Raw genomic sequence first — 17,208 nt, 5'->3', positions numbered from 1 at the left:
TGTAAACATTATATAAAGTGGCATTGTTTAAAGTGACTAGTGGTACATTTATTACATACTCAATGTTAGTGATGGCTGTTTAACAGTCTGATGGCCTTGAGATAGAAGCTGTTTTTCAGTCTCTCAGACTAACTAATGCTGTAAAGATAGAGGTAGGTGAAGTGAAATTAGCTTGGTTCATTCGAAATGATAGATTGTTAATATTGTGTGCTAGCCAGGCTAAGCAAGAGAAGATCCTGAAAAATGGAAAAGATGAATAGCCATGAGAACACAGTGCAGCATTTGGTGGATGCCAGGCACAGAGAGAGGCTCAGTCATGATGTACCATATTTTATACATTTATTTTATTTAACTAGGCAAGTCAGTTAAGAATAAGTTCTTATTTACAATGACAGCCTACCCCAGCCAAACAACGCTGGGCCAATTGTGCACCACCCTATGGGACTCCCAATCACAGCCAGATGTGATACAGCCTGGAATCGAACCAGGGTGTCTGTAATGACACCTCAAGCACTGAGATGCAGTACCTTTGACCACTGCACCACTTGGGGGCCCATATGCAGAGGCTCTAAAACAGATTGGTAGAACTATAGTGCGGACTGATGGATCTTACATAGATGTACCTGTAGTAAGTGGACCTACTGTCAGACTGATGGATCTTACATGGATGTACCTGTAGTATGGGACCTACTGTTGGGGCTGGTGCTTCTGATGGTCATGGCATGGTTGAGGTCTGTTCAGAAATCTTGTGCTCATTACTGTGCTGTGTCAAAGGACACTTTGATAATGAATAAAGTTGACTTCATAGCTTTTATTGGTAAGGTTATCAATACGACTCAGGTTGTGGAAAGCAGAAATGCCAGGTTGAGAGTTATTGTGGAGACGGCAAAAGAGATATTGGGGGCAACAGATGTTAGTGTTGTAAATGGTTGTTGACATGCTGAACAATCCTAAGGGTGTAGTGTTTGAACGTGTTATACATAAAGTTTAATGCGTTTGGGTTGTTTTTCTGGGGGGGGGGGGGGGGGACCAGGGTGGTAGGGATCTATATGTGACCTAGGTGTTAAGGATCTATTTGGGACCTGGGTGTTAGGGAACTTCCCTAGAAGTTTGAGATCTATTTGGTTTCGAAGTCTATTTTCATGGTAGTACAGAAGTTTAACATTTGCATATTTCCGTTAGGGAACGCCTACTCTGAAGTGCGCATGTGCAATAACTCAATTAGCCTTTGCACTCCTTCTAAACAACGCATTTAAAAAAAATACTTTGGCAAAGTGTAAAGTCTGTGTAAAGTGTCCACTCTGTTCGTAACAGGTTATAGTTTTGGGAACAGAAAACTGTATTGAGATTAAATGTTCCGTCGATGGGAAAATTAACCGAATGTCGGCCAAAATCCATATCTTTTCATAGTCTCCCACTGCTGGTCAATGGGCTTTTGGTAGTGAGTGGAAATGACAAGCGGATGCTTCACATTTATACATCCTGTAAAATATATGTCTCATTGTTCTATCTGTTGCTGTATTCCCTCTAGTAACAGTCGAAATTGGATTTAAGCCAATGAAATACTCTACTAACAAAAAAGCTGTTAGAATAATAAGTGTATGTATGTCCCTTAAGGTCCTTGTGTAATGTGATATTGTACCCCCTAGCCCAATTCTGCTTTGAATATTATTTGTATATACTTATGTTACCACATGTACTTCCTGTATTGATTTGTTGTTAATAAATAAATAAACATTTAAAAAACAGTCGCAATTGGTCCGCACCAGCTTTCTGGTCTGTGGTCAGCTAATTAGAGATAGCAGGAAGGATTGGAAGAGCAACTCTGTAGCAACCATCCTCAGTTGGATTTATTTTTTTTATTTTTTTAACATTTATTTTATAAAGCGAAATAGAACATTGTGAGCCTGTATTTATTAACGAAGTTTAACTAAGTTTGTTTGGTCGTCTGTATGCGAGGGTGCGAATCAAGCAGGTAACGTTAGCATTAGTTTGCTAGCTAATGTTTTTTTCTACAGTGTGACTATGAAAGTTGTCACCAGCGGCCTGTGTCACTGTCTTGATAATAATCTTAGATAACGGTAGACATCACAACCAAACATATTTGATTCGATTGATAGCTTCATACAATTAGGTTGTATTTAAGTATTACTGATATTGCTAGCCAGCTAACTAACGTTACGCTGTTCCCAGCTGGTTGTCATCCTAGTTAGGTAACGTTAGTTAACTAACTACAGTTACCATTCACAGAAGACAAATATGTTTGTCTGGCTTTCTCGATATTTCGGGTTTAACAAGCTAGGTACCGTGACTGCAAGATGGGATGGCTCACTTTATTCTGGATGACGAATTGCTGAGGATAGCTAACGTTAGCTAGTTGGATGGTGTTACACAATCAGTGTTGTTGATAAGGATTACATTGAACCAGTATCTGTGCTTAAGAGGTTCTCTGACGCAAAGATACTGGTTCTGGATTACATGGTTATGTCAGTGTGGAAACTATATTTATTTAGTGCTAGCTAGATAATGTAATCCATTCAATACTGTGAGCATCAAATGGTAAACTGCAGCTGAGCTGTGCTACAGGGCCGGGTCCTGCTTCATGTCTTAGTGCCAGTCTCTTCCTCCTGTCCATAGACTAGGCTGTGAACTGTGCTTTCAGCCAAATAGAATATCAGAGTTCCACTTCCCTCAACAACAACAAAACTTTGATAAACTCTGAACCAGTTGTTTTAGGCTCTCTGTAATTTCCCCATGCCCCCTGTAGCTGAGGAGCTTCTGCCATTTAGCCTAGATACTTGGCCTAGGCTATACCTTTTTCAGCTGATTCCGTTTTTTTCTAAGCTTGATTTTTAAAGGCACAATCTGTTTCACTGTCCATAGGGCAATTCCATGCCAGCGTGAGCAGATTCTTAAAAAATAAATCTTAGCTTGTTCTGTCAATTCTCACATATAAACTTAATTGGGAGGAAGGATGTTTGAACTGCGTTTTACATTTCGATCACAAACCATTTTTAATAAAATTATGATGAGTGGCCATTTTAGGCCCATTTTAGACCTATACATGCCTCCTGTAAGACCCTGTGATTTGTGACGCGTACATGATACGGACAACATCTTGGTGTCATTATACTCTATATTCGAGAGCACACTATAAGTACTCTGTCGAGATATTGAATACTATTTCACATTAGTTTATTCAACATCAAAAATATCTCAAAACTACTACCCTTTTAGATTTAGTTCATTTTAAGACATATTGTTTGGAACAATATACTCTTCAGGTAAATAATATGTCCATAGTGGGCTCTGATAATTCTGAAGGTATGATTAATGTAATTGACACCACCAACACAGTGAATGGGGAAAATGGATTCAAAGGGAACTCCCTCTGCTGATTTGCTGAATGTACAATCCTAAAGGAGGGCTGTGATTTATTAATAACCTATAATGTCGATTTCTATATTTTAAAATGGGTCGTATCATTAAAAGTACCAGAGGGCTCTTGAAATTTGATGGTTGAAGAGTTTTTTTACAATTCTTTTTACAAAAAATAGGCAAAATCAGAAAGGGTGGTTTTGAGATTCATATATATATTTTTTGTATTTCAGAATCTATACAAACTCCATATTTGAGAGAACACTATAGAGCCCTCTAACTCAACTCTGGACCTCGAAGCCAGCCAGTTCTGCTGCATTTTTTTCATTGTTCACCTCTAATCAGGGGCTGATTTAGACCTGGAACACCAGGTGTGTGCAATTAATTACAGAAAACCAGCAGGCTCTGGACCCTGTAGGGTTAGAGTTGGGTACTTCTGCTATAGAGAGTTTAATGACACCAATATGTTGTCTGCATCGTGTACAGTTCACAGGGTGTCATGTACAGTTCACAGGTCAAAGGGTCTTACAGGAGGCATATATCGGTCTTAAAAGGGCCTAAAATAAAAAAAAATGATCATGATTTTCAACAAAAAAATTGTGATACAAATGTTAAAAGCATGTTAAACATCCTTCCTCCCAATTAAGTTCTGATGAGAGAATTGCTGGAACAATCTGAGAAACCACAAATATTTTCCCTGGTGTGGAATCGCCCCAATACAATCGAGTGTGAAACTTAACAAACACCCCCCTCTACATCTCGCTCCTCTCATCCCACTCTTCTTCATTGATTTTTGTATGAACAAAACATCTTACCAGAAGTAGATGTTACAGATTGTGCCTTTTTAAAGTGCTTCTTTCAAAGCTGCCTACTTGGATATTTGCACCCCAGATTTGCTAGCTTGGCTTTTCTTTCCTCTTCTTTCCTTTTCTGTGCATCTCTCTCTCTTCTCTGTAGTTGCCTGAGATAGAGCTCTGACCCCTGCCACTCTTTCCTCTGTTTACCGGAACGTTCCGCTCCTGGCCATGGAACGTCCTTTTACCAACTGCCCTGCCAGAAGAAGACGCTGAGAAAAGCAACAGTTTCAGTCTGAGCTGGATTCAATGGTACATAAGGGTTAGGAGAGATAGGAGAGATGGGCTCGGAGGTAGAAGCTGTGAAGAAAGGTGGGGTGTGTTTAGACAAATTTGTATAAAATTCTACCTTGAATTTATTCAGTTCAATTCATTAAATCTTTATTGTCTCCAATGGACAATTCATGTGCAGCATAAAATAATGAAAAAAGCGATGGGTTGGGAAGTATTTCCTTTTCCATGACTTCTGTGAGGCGGAGCCTTGCCTCGCTCTCTCTTCTCACCGAAAAGCATTTGGTTTCAGTAAAACCATTTAATGTCTGGCTGTATAACTCACAGGCTGTACAGGAGGCCTTTGTGCCCCACCTAAAACCACTGAACAGCAGGGGTTGTGTTGTATGTTACTGGGGCTGAGTTTGATGCACAGCCAATCAACTGGTTTGGGAAGAGGGACGGTTGAGGCTAGATGGAGGAACAGCATGTTTTCTACTCTGGGCCTCCGAGACAGGAATGAGGGAATAGAGATGGAGACACGATGAAGAGGTACAGGCAGCAGTGAGCGGACACAGGAGCCCTCCCCTGAGTGAGCTGGGTTCCACAGCATAGCCAGCCAGCAGAGTTAAATCAAACTCTGCTCCCCATTAAAACTGCTCCCATGTTCCACCCCTCAAAAGGGAACAGGCAGGAGAGAAGAGCAACTCTGAATAACAACCAGGCCGCTCTGCTGAAATGGAACATTTAGTCCAACGCCACCACCCACGCATAAGTAGGCCTAACTTTCTCACAATTACATCCTGGCAAGCCTGACATAATCCCTACAGTTTTGGGGGTTAGGGGAAATGGTTTAAAAACCAGAATGTTTCTGTTACTAAATATGCTTGTTTAAAAACTCTATCCTAAATGAGTTCTACATGTTTTGAAGATTTAGGTGAAGTGTTTAGTTCCTCTCTGCTCTCACACTCTTCATGGTGAGGCCAAGGCTGCAGTTATCGTTATCAGCCTGCAGCACTCACACACACACACCTCCTAACATGAGCACGAGGGTCCCCTCTTCACTGCTCTGTTTGCTAAGTGACATATAGGCTGATACTGTAAGTAGGATAGTTGTTTCTGTTTGGTCAGTCCAGTCACAGAACACTTCACAAACCCAGGACCTAAACCCTTAGAGAGCAATACCTGAGTCTGGCTTGGAGAAACTTAGAGAGGAACCAGGACCAGTCATAACTTTGAACATAAGTGTTCACGTCAGAAAAAAAAGTGTTTAAAAGAGTCAAGCAGGCAGACCAGCTTTGTCATATTATATATTTTATGTGATAACCAAGCTGGTGTTGAGGCCCACCTGAGTGTGTGCTTTGCGTGTTTTGTATTTGTCTGCCATTGGTATAATGACTGTAGCAGCAGTGGTCATCTGGAGGGCTTGCTGCAGGCTTTCATTTCCAGCCCATCACTTACACGCCTGATTCTACTAATAAAGAATTATCCTTGATTAGTTTAAACAGATGTTAGTGCTGGGCTGGAGCAAAAGCTTGCACCCCAGTAGGACCAAGGTTTCTGCTGAACTGTATCATTAATATGTGTGTGAGGTTTGTAACAGGTGTGTTTCTCCTCCTGTCCTACAGAGGGAGACAGAGTGGGAGGAGCAACCTGAAGACGCCATCATGCCTCCCAAATTCAAACGACACCTCAATGATGAAGAGGTCACGGGATCCATATGCAGCGAGAGGGTGAGACACTGGTGGAGGGAGGGATGGAGCAAGGTTCATGGGTTTTTATTAGTTACATTTACAAAAAAATGTAATCTGTTTCCCAAGTGCAAACTCATTTAAGACCAGACTTAAAACCATGGGTGTAGAGAGCGGTTGAGAGCGGGACATTGCAGGGGGACAGAGAGGGGAAGGCATCCACGTCCGGCAAGTGCAAATTATCCTAGATATAGGAGACGCAGATGGGTCATGAAAGGAGGGGAACATTGGAAACATAAGGGACAGAGGGATTGAAGAGAGCAAGAGATGGAGGGATGACACTCCAGAGCCCTTTAGCCAAACGTATGTTCTCCATCATAGTTCCTCTATCCCTTTGCTTCTCTGAGGTTCAGAGAAGACTCCCTCCCTGCTCTGTCTCAGGATTGTGTTGTTGTGTTCAGCTGAATTCAAAGAGAAACACAGACTTGCTTCTTACATACAGATCTGGCATCTTAATTTGATCACCCTTTTGTTGCAGCAAGTTTTCCTCATCCACAGGAAAAAGCAAATGGTCGCAAATGGGCTTTGCGTTTAACATAAATGCAACAGAAACCCAAATAAACCCTTTCTCTTCATGCAGGGACAGTTAAGTCATTAGTTCAGATTCAAGTTATAGAATTTGCATTAAATGGAGGCTATCCGTTTCCTGCAAGAACAGAATGGCCCAGTAAGATCCTGGTGCTACAGGAATAATTTGGGTCACATTAAGATGCCACATCTGTAACACACACACCCCTCTCCATTCTCCTCCCTCCATCCCCCTTCTCTAATATTAGCACTCAGTCCTCTCCTGGCTCCTGGGATCAAACATCCAGGAGTTGGACAGAGCTGAGCAGTGACATGCAGTCAGATGGCTGGGATGGAACATGGGTAGAGGAGAGGAAGAAGGGGGGTTTGGAGCACACATCAGATAAAGGCTTGTCCTTATGATCATACGGATCACATTTAGTTTGTACAACGCGATTCAAACCAGAGTATACCGGACCTATTTTCTCTCCATATCCCCGGATTCCTACCGCATGCTCGGAACCTTCTCACCTTGATCATCGCAGCTAGCTAGCTGCAATCCGAGTGACTACTCCTGGCTAACGTCTCTGTCCCGTAGCAAGCACCAATTAGCCTGGAGATAGCCCATGCTAGGCCCATCTCCCGGCTAGCTGAAGAGGTCCATCAGCCACTCCTGGGCTACAATACCTGTTTTGCCAACTGGCCTGGACCCCTTTTACTGCCAGTACGGGGTACGGAACCCTGCCAATTCTTCACGACTGGACTACCGACATAATCTGCTCAAGTGGGTTACTCAACTGGCTCCTACGTCGCGACGTCCCATGAATGCCCATCTGCTAGCCGCGGCCCGCTAGCTGTCTAAGGGCAGTGGTTCTTAACCTTGTTGGAGGTACTGAACCCCACCAGTTTCATATGCGCATTCACCGAACCCTTCTTAATCGGAAAAATAAAATATGATTTTTTCAAATTCAAAACATAGGTATATATTTTACTGGTGCACAAAATGAACCGTGCATAAACATCAACACCGTGTGTTCAAAGAACAAAATCATCAAAACATGATTTTCACACAAAAACAAAAACATAATAATGAATATTTACTGCAAATCAGTGTGACCTCTGCTGTTGCCTTTCAGAGACCAGTTCAGAAATGCGCGTCTTCACCTTGGCAAGTGCCACTCTCATGTCATTTTCGCAACAAAGTCAGTTTTTTTTTTCGTTTTTATGTCCAGCATCCTCAAAAAGGATTGCTCGCAAAGATATGTTGTAACAAACGGTATGAAAATCTCCAGAGCTTTCTTAGCAATAACAGGGTACGTTACCATTTGTTGACACCAAAACGCTGAAAGCGTTGTTGTTCTGAAGAGTTGCTGTTGAACCCGGCTCTGCTGGATTTCAATGATATCATTGAGGTATTCATCATTGACATCTGTTGTCTCAACACTAAACGTGAACGGCTGTCTCACCCATGCTGGATATGACTCTCTTGTAGGGAAGTATCCGTCGAGAGACTTTGCAAGCTCATCTAAGTGCGTGGCAATTGCTTGCTTCAGTTCCGCGGGTACCGAAATGTCTCCGATTCCAGATACATCTTTGATCTTACTTACACAGTCGTCCAGCAGGGGAAAGTTTGCGAAGTTATCGTTCTCTGTTCGTCGTTTCCATAACGGTAGCTTTTTTTGAAAAGCCTTCAGGTTTTCCTCCGCTTCGATGATGTTGACTCCACCGCCCTGCATCTTTTGATTGAGATGATTGAGAGCTGCGAAGGTACGCTAAAATGAGAATGAACTCAGAATTTTTGAAGCAATCTGCATGACAATGTTGGTGCTCTTGCAAAAAACAGGGCTAATTCCACACGCACGGCAAAAACACGATTCAGCACCTGTCCCCGGGATAACCACCGAACGTTAGAATGGTACAGAAGTACCTCGAATTCATTATTTACACAGCTCACTGAAGATGCAGAGCCTCAGAGCACTAGTTTGCACATAGTTCACGCATTCCACTACAATTTTTAATACTTCTGCCAGTTTTGGAGGCAAGGTTTTTGTTGCCAACGCATGCCTGTGCAGAATAATATGCGTAACAATGATGTGTGGTGCATCGGCTTTCACTAGCGCACCAAAACCAGACTTTCTTCCCAGCATGACTGGAGCTGCGTCCGAACAAACTGCAGAAACCATATCCCACGAAAGATTGTTGTCTTTGAAGAAGTCATCCACAAGTTTCTTCACATCGGCTGCCTTAGTTGTTGTTGTAAGAGGCTTAAAAAATAAAAAATCTTCCTTTATCACGTCGTCTTTCACATAGCGCACGAATACAGCAAGCTGGCTTAGTTTGGAAACGTCTGTGGTCTCGTCGAGTTGAAGGCTGAATTTTCATTTGGGATAACTTAATTTCAGCCTCTTTTCCCAGCATGATATTCGCCATCTTCAACACAGCTGGTTTTATGAGTGTTTCACCAATGGTGTGTGGTTTGCCCTGCTTTGCGATCAGGTAAGCAACTTCGTACGATGCTGTAAGGATCGGTTTGTTAATGGGTACAAAGCCGAGAACAGGCAGAGTAGCCTTTTCATCGAATCTAGCTCTCTTCACCTTGAATTCAGCGAGCGTTGTGTTCTTGTATTTTCCATCTCCATGCAGCTTAAGGAAGTGTTCTCTTAGTTTTGCCGGTGCTAGACTAGAATTGCTCAACTTGGCATTGCAAATCATGCAGTTAGGACGCCGACTCCCATCACGTTCCGTTATACATGTGAATCCATATTGTACATATTCGTCGGACCACTTTCTTTTTTTGCTCGACATAGTAAGTATGAAGGGATTAAAATATTAAGAAAGAAATCACAAGACGTACCATCACGACAGTCACAAGTCGACAACTGAGCGCACCAAATTCCCTGCAGCACAGATAGGCCAAGCGATGTAGCGTGATCACCTGCAGCCAATGATGGCCAAGCGGGGCGTGTCATCACGAATCATATGAGTCGGATGTGTGTCTTGACCTCCGCCGAACCCCTGAGACTGACTCACCGAACCCCCGGGGTTCGATCGAACCCAGGTTAAGAACCACTGGTCTAGGGCATATCGGACTGTTAGCTAATAGGTCCATCGGCCAATTTCTCTTCCTCTATTCCTATTTTGCCAATCGGCCTGGGCTCCTTTTACTACACGAAGCCCTGCTTAACCATCACGACTGGACTACCGACGTAATCTGCCCGAGGGTTTTTTCCCCAACAGGCCCCTCCGTCACAACATCCCCTGAATGCCCATCTGCTAGCCTGCTAGCCGTGGCCCGCTAGCTGTCTGGAGCATTTTGGACTGTTAGCTGAATACATCCATTTGCCAATTGGACTGGACCCCTCTGCTACACGAAACTCTACTAATCCATCACGACTGGTCTATCGACGGAACCGCACGAGGAGGCTAAAACAGACTTTCCTCCTTCGCGACGTCCCTCTAAGGCCCTTCTGCTAGCTTGCTATCCCCGGCCTGCTAGCTCTGAATCGCCGTGTATCCAGCCAGCCCAACCATTCACTGGACCCTTATGATCACTCGGCTACACATGCCTCTCCCTAATGTCAATATGCCTTGTCCTATACTGTTCTGGTATGTGATTATTGTTTTATATCACTGTAGAGCCTCTAACCCTGCTTAATATCGTTCTGCCCCTGAACAGGCAGTTAACCCACTGTTCCTAGCCCGTCATTGAAAATAAGAATTTGTTCTTAACTGACTTGCCTAGTTAAGTAAAGGTAAAAGAAAAATTTTAAAAAGAAAAATGCCTTAACCAACCATTTAGTTCCATCTCCTACATATGCAATGACATCACCTGATTTAAATGTTTCTAGAGACAATCTCTCTCATCATCACTCAATGCCTCCAATATACTCACATCCTACCATACCTTTGTCTGTACATTATACCTTGAATCTATTCTATCACGCCCAGAAACCTGCTCCTTTTACTCTCTGTTCCGAACGTACTAGACGACCAGTTCTTATAGCCTTTAGCCGTACCCTTATCCTACTCCTCCTCTGGTGATGTAGAGGTTAATCCAGGACCTCTCATACTATCCAGGTCTAAACAATTTGAGCTTCTACTTTTTAAAAATCCACCTTTCCAGAAATAAGTCTCTCACCGTTGCCGCTTGCTATAGACCACCCTCTGCCCCCAGCTGTGCCCTGGACACTATATGTGAATTGATTGCCCCCCATTTATCTTCAGAGCTCATGCTGCTAGGTGACCTTAACTGGGACATGCTTAACACCCCGGCCATCCTACAATCTAAGCTTGATGCCCTCAATCTCACACAAATTATCAGTGAACCTACCAGGTACAACCCCAAATCCGTAAACACGGGCACCCTCATAGATATCAGCCTAACCAACGTGCCCGCCAAATACACCTCTGCTGTTTTCAACCAAGATCTCAGCGATCACTGCCTCATTGCCTGCATCCGTAATGAGCCTGCGGTCAAACGACCACCCCTCATCACTGTCAAACGCTCCCTAAAACACTTCAGCGAGCAGTCCTTTCTAATCGACCTGGCCAGGGTATCCTGGAATGATATTGACCTCATCCCGTCAGTAGAGGATGCCTGGTTATTCTTTAAAAGTGCCTTCCTCACCATTTTTAAACAAGCATGTTCCATTAAAAAAAATGTAGAACCAGGAACAGATATAGCCCTTGGTTCACTCCAGACCTGACTGTCCTTGACCAGCACAAAAACATCCTGTGGCGTATTGCATTAGCATCGAATAGCCCCCGTGATATGCAACTTTTCAGGGAAGTTAGGAACCAATATACACAGGCAGTTAGGAAAGCTAAGGCTAGCTTTTTCAAACAGAAATATGCATCCTGTTGCACAAACTCCAAAAAACGTTCTGGGACACTGTAAAGTCCATGGAGAATAAGAGCACCTCCTCCCGGCTACCCACTGCACTGAGGCTAGGAAACACTGTCACCACCGATAAATCCACTATAATTATGAATTTCAATAAGCATTTTTCTACGGCTGGCCATGCTTTCCACCCGGCGACCCCTACCCCAGTCAACTACCCGGCACCCCCCTTCAGCAACTCGCCCAAGCCTCCCCCATTTCTCCTTCACCCAAATCCAGATAGCTGATGCAAAATCTGGACCCCCTACAAATCACCCGGGCTAGACAATCTGGACCCTCTCTTTCTAAAATTATCCACCGCAATTGTTGCAACCCCTATTACTAGCCTGTTCAACCTCTCTTTCGCATCGTCTGAGATTCCCAAAGATTGGAAAGCTGCCGTGATCATCCCCCTCTTCAAAGGGGGAGACATTCTCGACCCAAACTGCTACAGACCTATATCTATCCTACCCTGCCTTTCTAAGGTCTTTGAAAGCCAAGTTAACAAACAGATAACCGACCGTTTCGAATCCCACCTTACCTTCTCCGCTATGCAATCTGGTTTCAGAGCTGGTCATGGGTGCACCTCAGCCACGCTCAAGGTCCTAAACGATATCATAACCGCCATCGATAAGAGACATTACTGTGCAGCCATATTCATCGACCTGGCCAAGGCCATTGACTCTGTCAATCACCACATTCTTATCGACAGACTAAACAGCCTTGGTTTCTCAAATGACTGCCTCGCCTGGTTCACCAACTACTTCTCTGATAGAGTTCAGTGTGTCAAATCGGAGGGCCTGTTGTCTGGATCTCTGGCAGTTTCTATGGGGGTGCCACAGGGTTCAATTCTCGGGCCGACTTTCTTCTCTGTATACATCAATGATGTCGCTCTTGCTGCTCTACGCAGACGACACCATTCTGTATACTTCTGGCCCTTCTTTGGACACTGTGTTAACTAACCTCCAGACGAGCTTCAATGCCGTACAACTCTCCTTCCGTTGCCTCCAACTGCTCTTAAATGCAAGTAAAACTAAATGCATGCTCTTCAACCGATCGCTGCCCGCACCTGCCCGCCCGTCCAGCATCACTACTCTGGACGGTTCTGACTTAGAATATGTGGACAACTACAAATACCTAGGTGTCTGGTTAGACTGTAAACTCTCCTTCACATTAAGCAACTCCAATCCAAAATTAAGTCTAGAATCTGCTTCCTATTTTGCAACAAAGCATCCTTCACTCATGCTGCCAAACATGCCCTCGTAAAACTGACCATCCTACCGATCCTCGACTTCGGCGATGTCATTTACAAAATAGCCTCCAACACTACTCAACAAATTGGATGCAGTCTATCACAGTGCCATCTGTTTTGTCACCAAAGCCCCATATTTTACCCACCACTGCGACCTGTACGCTCTCGTTGGCTGGCCCTCGCTTCATACTCGTCGCCAAACCCACTGGCTCCAGGTCATCTGCAAGTCTCTGCTAGGTAAAGCCCCGCCGTATCTCAGCTCACTGGTCACAATAGCAGCACCCACCCGTAGCACATGCTCCAGCAGGTATATCTCACTGGTCACCCCCAAAGCCAATTTCTGCTTTGGCTGCCTTTCCTTCCAGTTCTCTGCTGCCAATGACTGGAACGAACTGCAAAAATCACTGAAGCTGGAGACTCATATCTCCCTCACTAGCTTTAAGCACCAGCCTTTAGAGCAGCTCACAGATCACTGCACCTGTACATAGCCCATCTGTAATATAGCCCATCCAACTACCTCATCCCCATACTGTATTTATTTATTTATCTTGCTCCTTTGCACCCCAGTATCTTTACTTGCACATTCATCTTCTGCACATCAATCACTCCAGTGTTTAATTGGTATATTGTAATTACTTCGCCACCATGACCTATTTATTGCCTTACCTCCCTTATCTTACTTCATTTGTACACACTGTATATAGACGTTTTCTGCTGTATTATTGACTGTATGTTTGTTTATTCCATGTGTAACTGTGTTGTTGTATGTGTCAAACTGCTTTGCTTTATTCTTGGCCAGGTCGCAGTTGGAAATGAGAACTTGTTCTCTACTAGCCTACCTGGTTAAATAAAATAAATTCCTTTTGTTATCTGAGATATATTTATATACAGCCAGATATCCACCAAATATACAAAAGTATGTGGACACCCCTTCCAATTTAGTGGATTCGGCTATTTCAGCCACACCCGTTGCTGACAGGTGTATTAAATCGAGTACACAGTCATGCAATCTCCATAGAAACATTGGCAGTAGAATGGCCTTACTGAACAGCTCTGTGACTTTCAATGTGGCACCGTCATTTCAACAAGTCAGTTCGTCAAATATCTGCCCTGCTAGAGCTACCCCGGGAAAAAGGTATGTGCTGTTATTGTGAAGTGGTAGGCCAGACAAGTTCACAGAATGGGACCCCCAAGTGCTGAATCGCATAGCACGTAAAAATTGTCTGTCCTCGGTTACGACACTCACTAGCACGTTCCAAACTACCTCTGGAAGCAACATCAGTACAAGAACTGTTCGTCGGGGGGTTCATTAAATGGGTTTCCATGGCCGAGTAGCCGCACGCACACAAGCCTAAGATCACCATGTGGTTGGAGTGGTGTAAAGCTCGCCTCCTTTGGACTCTGGAGCAGTGGACACGCATTTTCTGCCATGATTAATCACGCTTCACCATTTGGCAGTCCGACAAACGAATCTGGGTATGGCGGATGCCCTGAGAACGCTACCTGCCCCAATGCATAGTGCCAACTGTAAAGTTTGGTGGAGGGGGAAAGAGGAGGAACTAAACACTTCACCTAAATCTTTACCGCTACAACATACAATGACATTCTAGACGATTTTATGCTTCCAATTTTGTGACAACAGTTTCCTGTTTCAGCATGACATTGCCCCCATGTGCAAATCGAGGTCCATACAGAAATTATTTGTCAAGATTGGTGTGGAAGAACTTGACTGGCCTGTACAGAGCCCTGACCTCAACCCCATCGAACACTTTCGGGATGAATTGGAATGCCGACTGCGAGCCAGGCCTAATCGCCCAACATCAGTGCCCGACTTCACTAATGCTCTTGTGGCTGATTGGAAGCAAGTCCCCGCAGAAATGTTCCAAAATCTAGTGGAAAGCCCTCCCAGAGGAGTGGAGGCTGTTATAGCTGCAAAGGGGGGACTAACTCCATATTCATGCCCATTATTTTGGAATGAAATGTTCGACGAGCAGATGTCCACATACTTTTGGTCATATAGTGTATTTATTTGTGTTGGCTCCCGAGTAGCTCAGCGGTCTAAGGCACTGCATCTCAGTGCTAGAGGCGTCACTACAGACCTTGGTTCGATTCCAGGCTGAATCACAACTGGCCGTGATTGAAGTCCCATAGGGCTGCGCACAATTAGCCCAGCATCGTCCGGGTTTGGCCGGGGTAGGCCGTCATTGTAAATAAGAATTTGTTCTTAACTAGTTAACTAAATAAAAATATGACTGAGGCTAGATATAGACTTTATGGAGCTCTCTCTGGCATGTTTTTGGGGATTCCTCTCCACTGTTGTTGCCAGACTCTGATAGGCCTGCTGTCTGTTATGGTTGTTATGGCCAGAGCCATGGTTGTAGGCCATATCCTACCTGTCCCTGGTAGAATACGATTGAACAAGGATCTGATATCCCTGAGAAGGGTGCTGTTTACCCCAGTCTGTCAGTTACCTGGTAATGGCTAGTGAAGTCCACACGACAGGAGAAGAATAATAAGCAGAGACATTCTGTTTATTCTGTAGCCAACTCTCCACCTGAGAAAGATGTACAAAACCATCCCAGTCTGTTTTATAACATTCCTTCACTGTGATCAGTTTTATACACAGTCTATTATAGGGTTTTAACTGAGCTGTTTTAACCCACATTTATATAGGGTCTTATATAACACAATTGAAGAGTCTGTCTTGTTGGAGGTAGGTATATGATGGTTGGTAAGCTGACTTCAGATCAGCCAGTCTCTGGAAGCATTTACACTACTCAGCTCCTCTTAATAGACTCCATGCTCTAATACACTGTGAAAGGCAAAACAAACAACATTCTCTCTCAAGTAATGTTTATAGCAACAAGACACACAGGAGACCAGCACAACAGAGCAGAAATATACCTTTTTTATTAGCTTATGTAAGCAAAACAGAAAATAGATTAGATGTTGAATGGTTTCTCAATGATCATGTAATTGATTTGATTTGCTACCATGTCATTGTATTCCATATCAGTGGTGGTGTGTCTGACCCCTGACATCTAACCTTTGCCCCCTCACAGAGGAACCTGCTGGAGGAAGACTCCGATGAAGAGGAGGACTTCTTCCTGTGAGTAAAACATGAGTGTGTTTGACTGAATTGGCCGTCTGTTTCCTATACAGTGCTGTGTATGTGGAGCTACAGATTCTTTGTATGTTTCTTTCAGGAGAGGACCAACTGGACCCAGATTTGGAGCTGGAAGTGACCAAATCAGACAGTAAGTGTGTATGCACATGCCGTGTGTGTGTGTGTGTTTGGGATGAGGGGCATGAGTCTACACTCTTATATTTGAAATTATGAACGAAAGACGTAATTCCGTTTTTTGTTAATATTTGTTCATTTCCTCTGCTTTTCTGAACCATCAACAAATCTGACATTTTTTTTAAACTAGTTTTTTGGTTCATTATTTTATTGAAGAACTACATATGTTTCTGTGAAACTGCTGAACACAGTTGATTTAGATGGTTCTGGATATACTGCCTCTTAGTAGCACTGCCTCTTATTGGAACCCTCGCTGATACCAAGGTAGAGGAAATCTTTTGGGCAACAGGTGTTCTAGCGATTGGTCTGATGTCACCGCCAATGCCCATAGCACATCTGTTCTAGAATCCCAACCCCGCTGCTCTTCCGGTCTGTCTCCGGTCTGTTCAGTAAAAATACAAAAGAGTGGTGATTTCCAGACAGACCCTTGGTGCATCACACCACGTATTGCTTGACATAGTCGGTGCCCTTGAGCCGGTGCTTGGTGGAGTCAAAGACCCCGTCATCTGGAGCTCTTGGAGGACAGCTTGGCACAGACCTCGCTGTGTTTCTCCAGGAGGCTGGAATGAAAGCACCGGCCGCAGTGCTCCCATGTCTTCAGCTTGGAGCTGGCCGCACTTATCCCAAATCGATGTTTCGTCTCCACCTGAATGAAGTAATTATTCAAATTTGTTTATTAATTTGATAAATGTCAAATACATTGAGTTTCCTCAGTCATTATGAATACAACACTACACACATTTAAAATGGTCAAGAATAAAAATCACGAAGTGAACAGAAATATTTCCATTGTGGTCCTCCTCGTTATCAGATGGGCAAGCGAATGCACAGCTCAGGCACTCTAAAGGCACTTTACACACAATTAAATTGAATAAATGCATACAAAATACAGTATGTATTTCAAATAGGCCTACATGTGATCACAACAATAAATTACAAAAATAAATCCATTAAGAAAAATGTGACTTGCTTCATTCAGCTCTTGGAAAGTATTTTTGTGGCAGTGGGTAGGATTGCCTGAACATGTGAACATTAGTTTATTATTTTTTGCGAATTTATGAAAGTTTATTTAGTTA

At 43.6% G+C, this 17,208-nt stretch overlaps 1 protein-coding gene across 4 annotated transcripts in view; it reads left to right on the top strand.

Annotated features, from left to right (window-relative positions):
- The first annotated feature begins 1,746 nt into the window (after nucleotides 1-1,746).
- LOC129869680 (vesicle-associated membrane protein 4-like) overlaps nucleotides 1,747-17,208 on the top strand; it is a 46,980-nt gene continuing 31,518 nt past the window's right edge. The window contains exons 1-5 of one of the 4 annotated variants that reach the window (XM_055944325.1): nucleotides 1,747-1,975; nucleotides 4,439-4,484; nucleotides 6,071-6,175; nucleotides 15,894-15,940; nucleotides 16,038-16,088. In XM_055944325.1, the coding sequence (XP_055800300.1) occupies nucleotides 4,482-4,484; nucleotides 6,071-6,175; nucleotides 15,894-15,940; nucleotides 16,038-16,088 (206 nt within the window). In that variant the 5' untranslated portion in view covers nucleotides 1,747-1,975; nucleotides 4,439-4,481. Of the gene's footprint in view, nucleotides 1,976-4,335; nucleotides 4,485-6,070; nucleotides 6,176-15,893; nucleotides 15,941-16,037; nucleotides 16,089-17,208 lie in introns of all 4 variants that reach the window. The other 3 variants (XM_055944324.1, XM_055944323.1, XM_055944326.1) reach the window with 3 other exon arrangements.

Source organism: Salvelinus fontinalis, chromosome 14 (assembly GCF_029448725.1).
Source record: "Salvelinus fontinalis isolate EN_2023a chromosome 14, ASM2944872v1, whole genome shotgun sequence".
Taxonomy (NCBI): domain Eukaryota; kingdom Metazoa; phylum Chordata; class Actinopteri; order Salmoniformes; family Salmonidae; genus Salvelinus; species Salvelinus fontinalis.
This window is presented reverse-complemented; position numbering and strand designations above follow the sequence as displayed.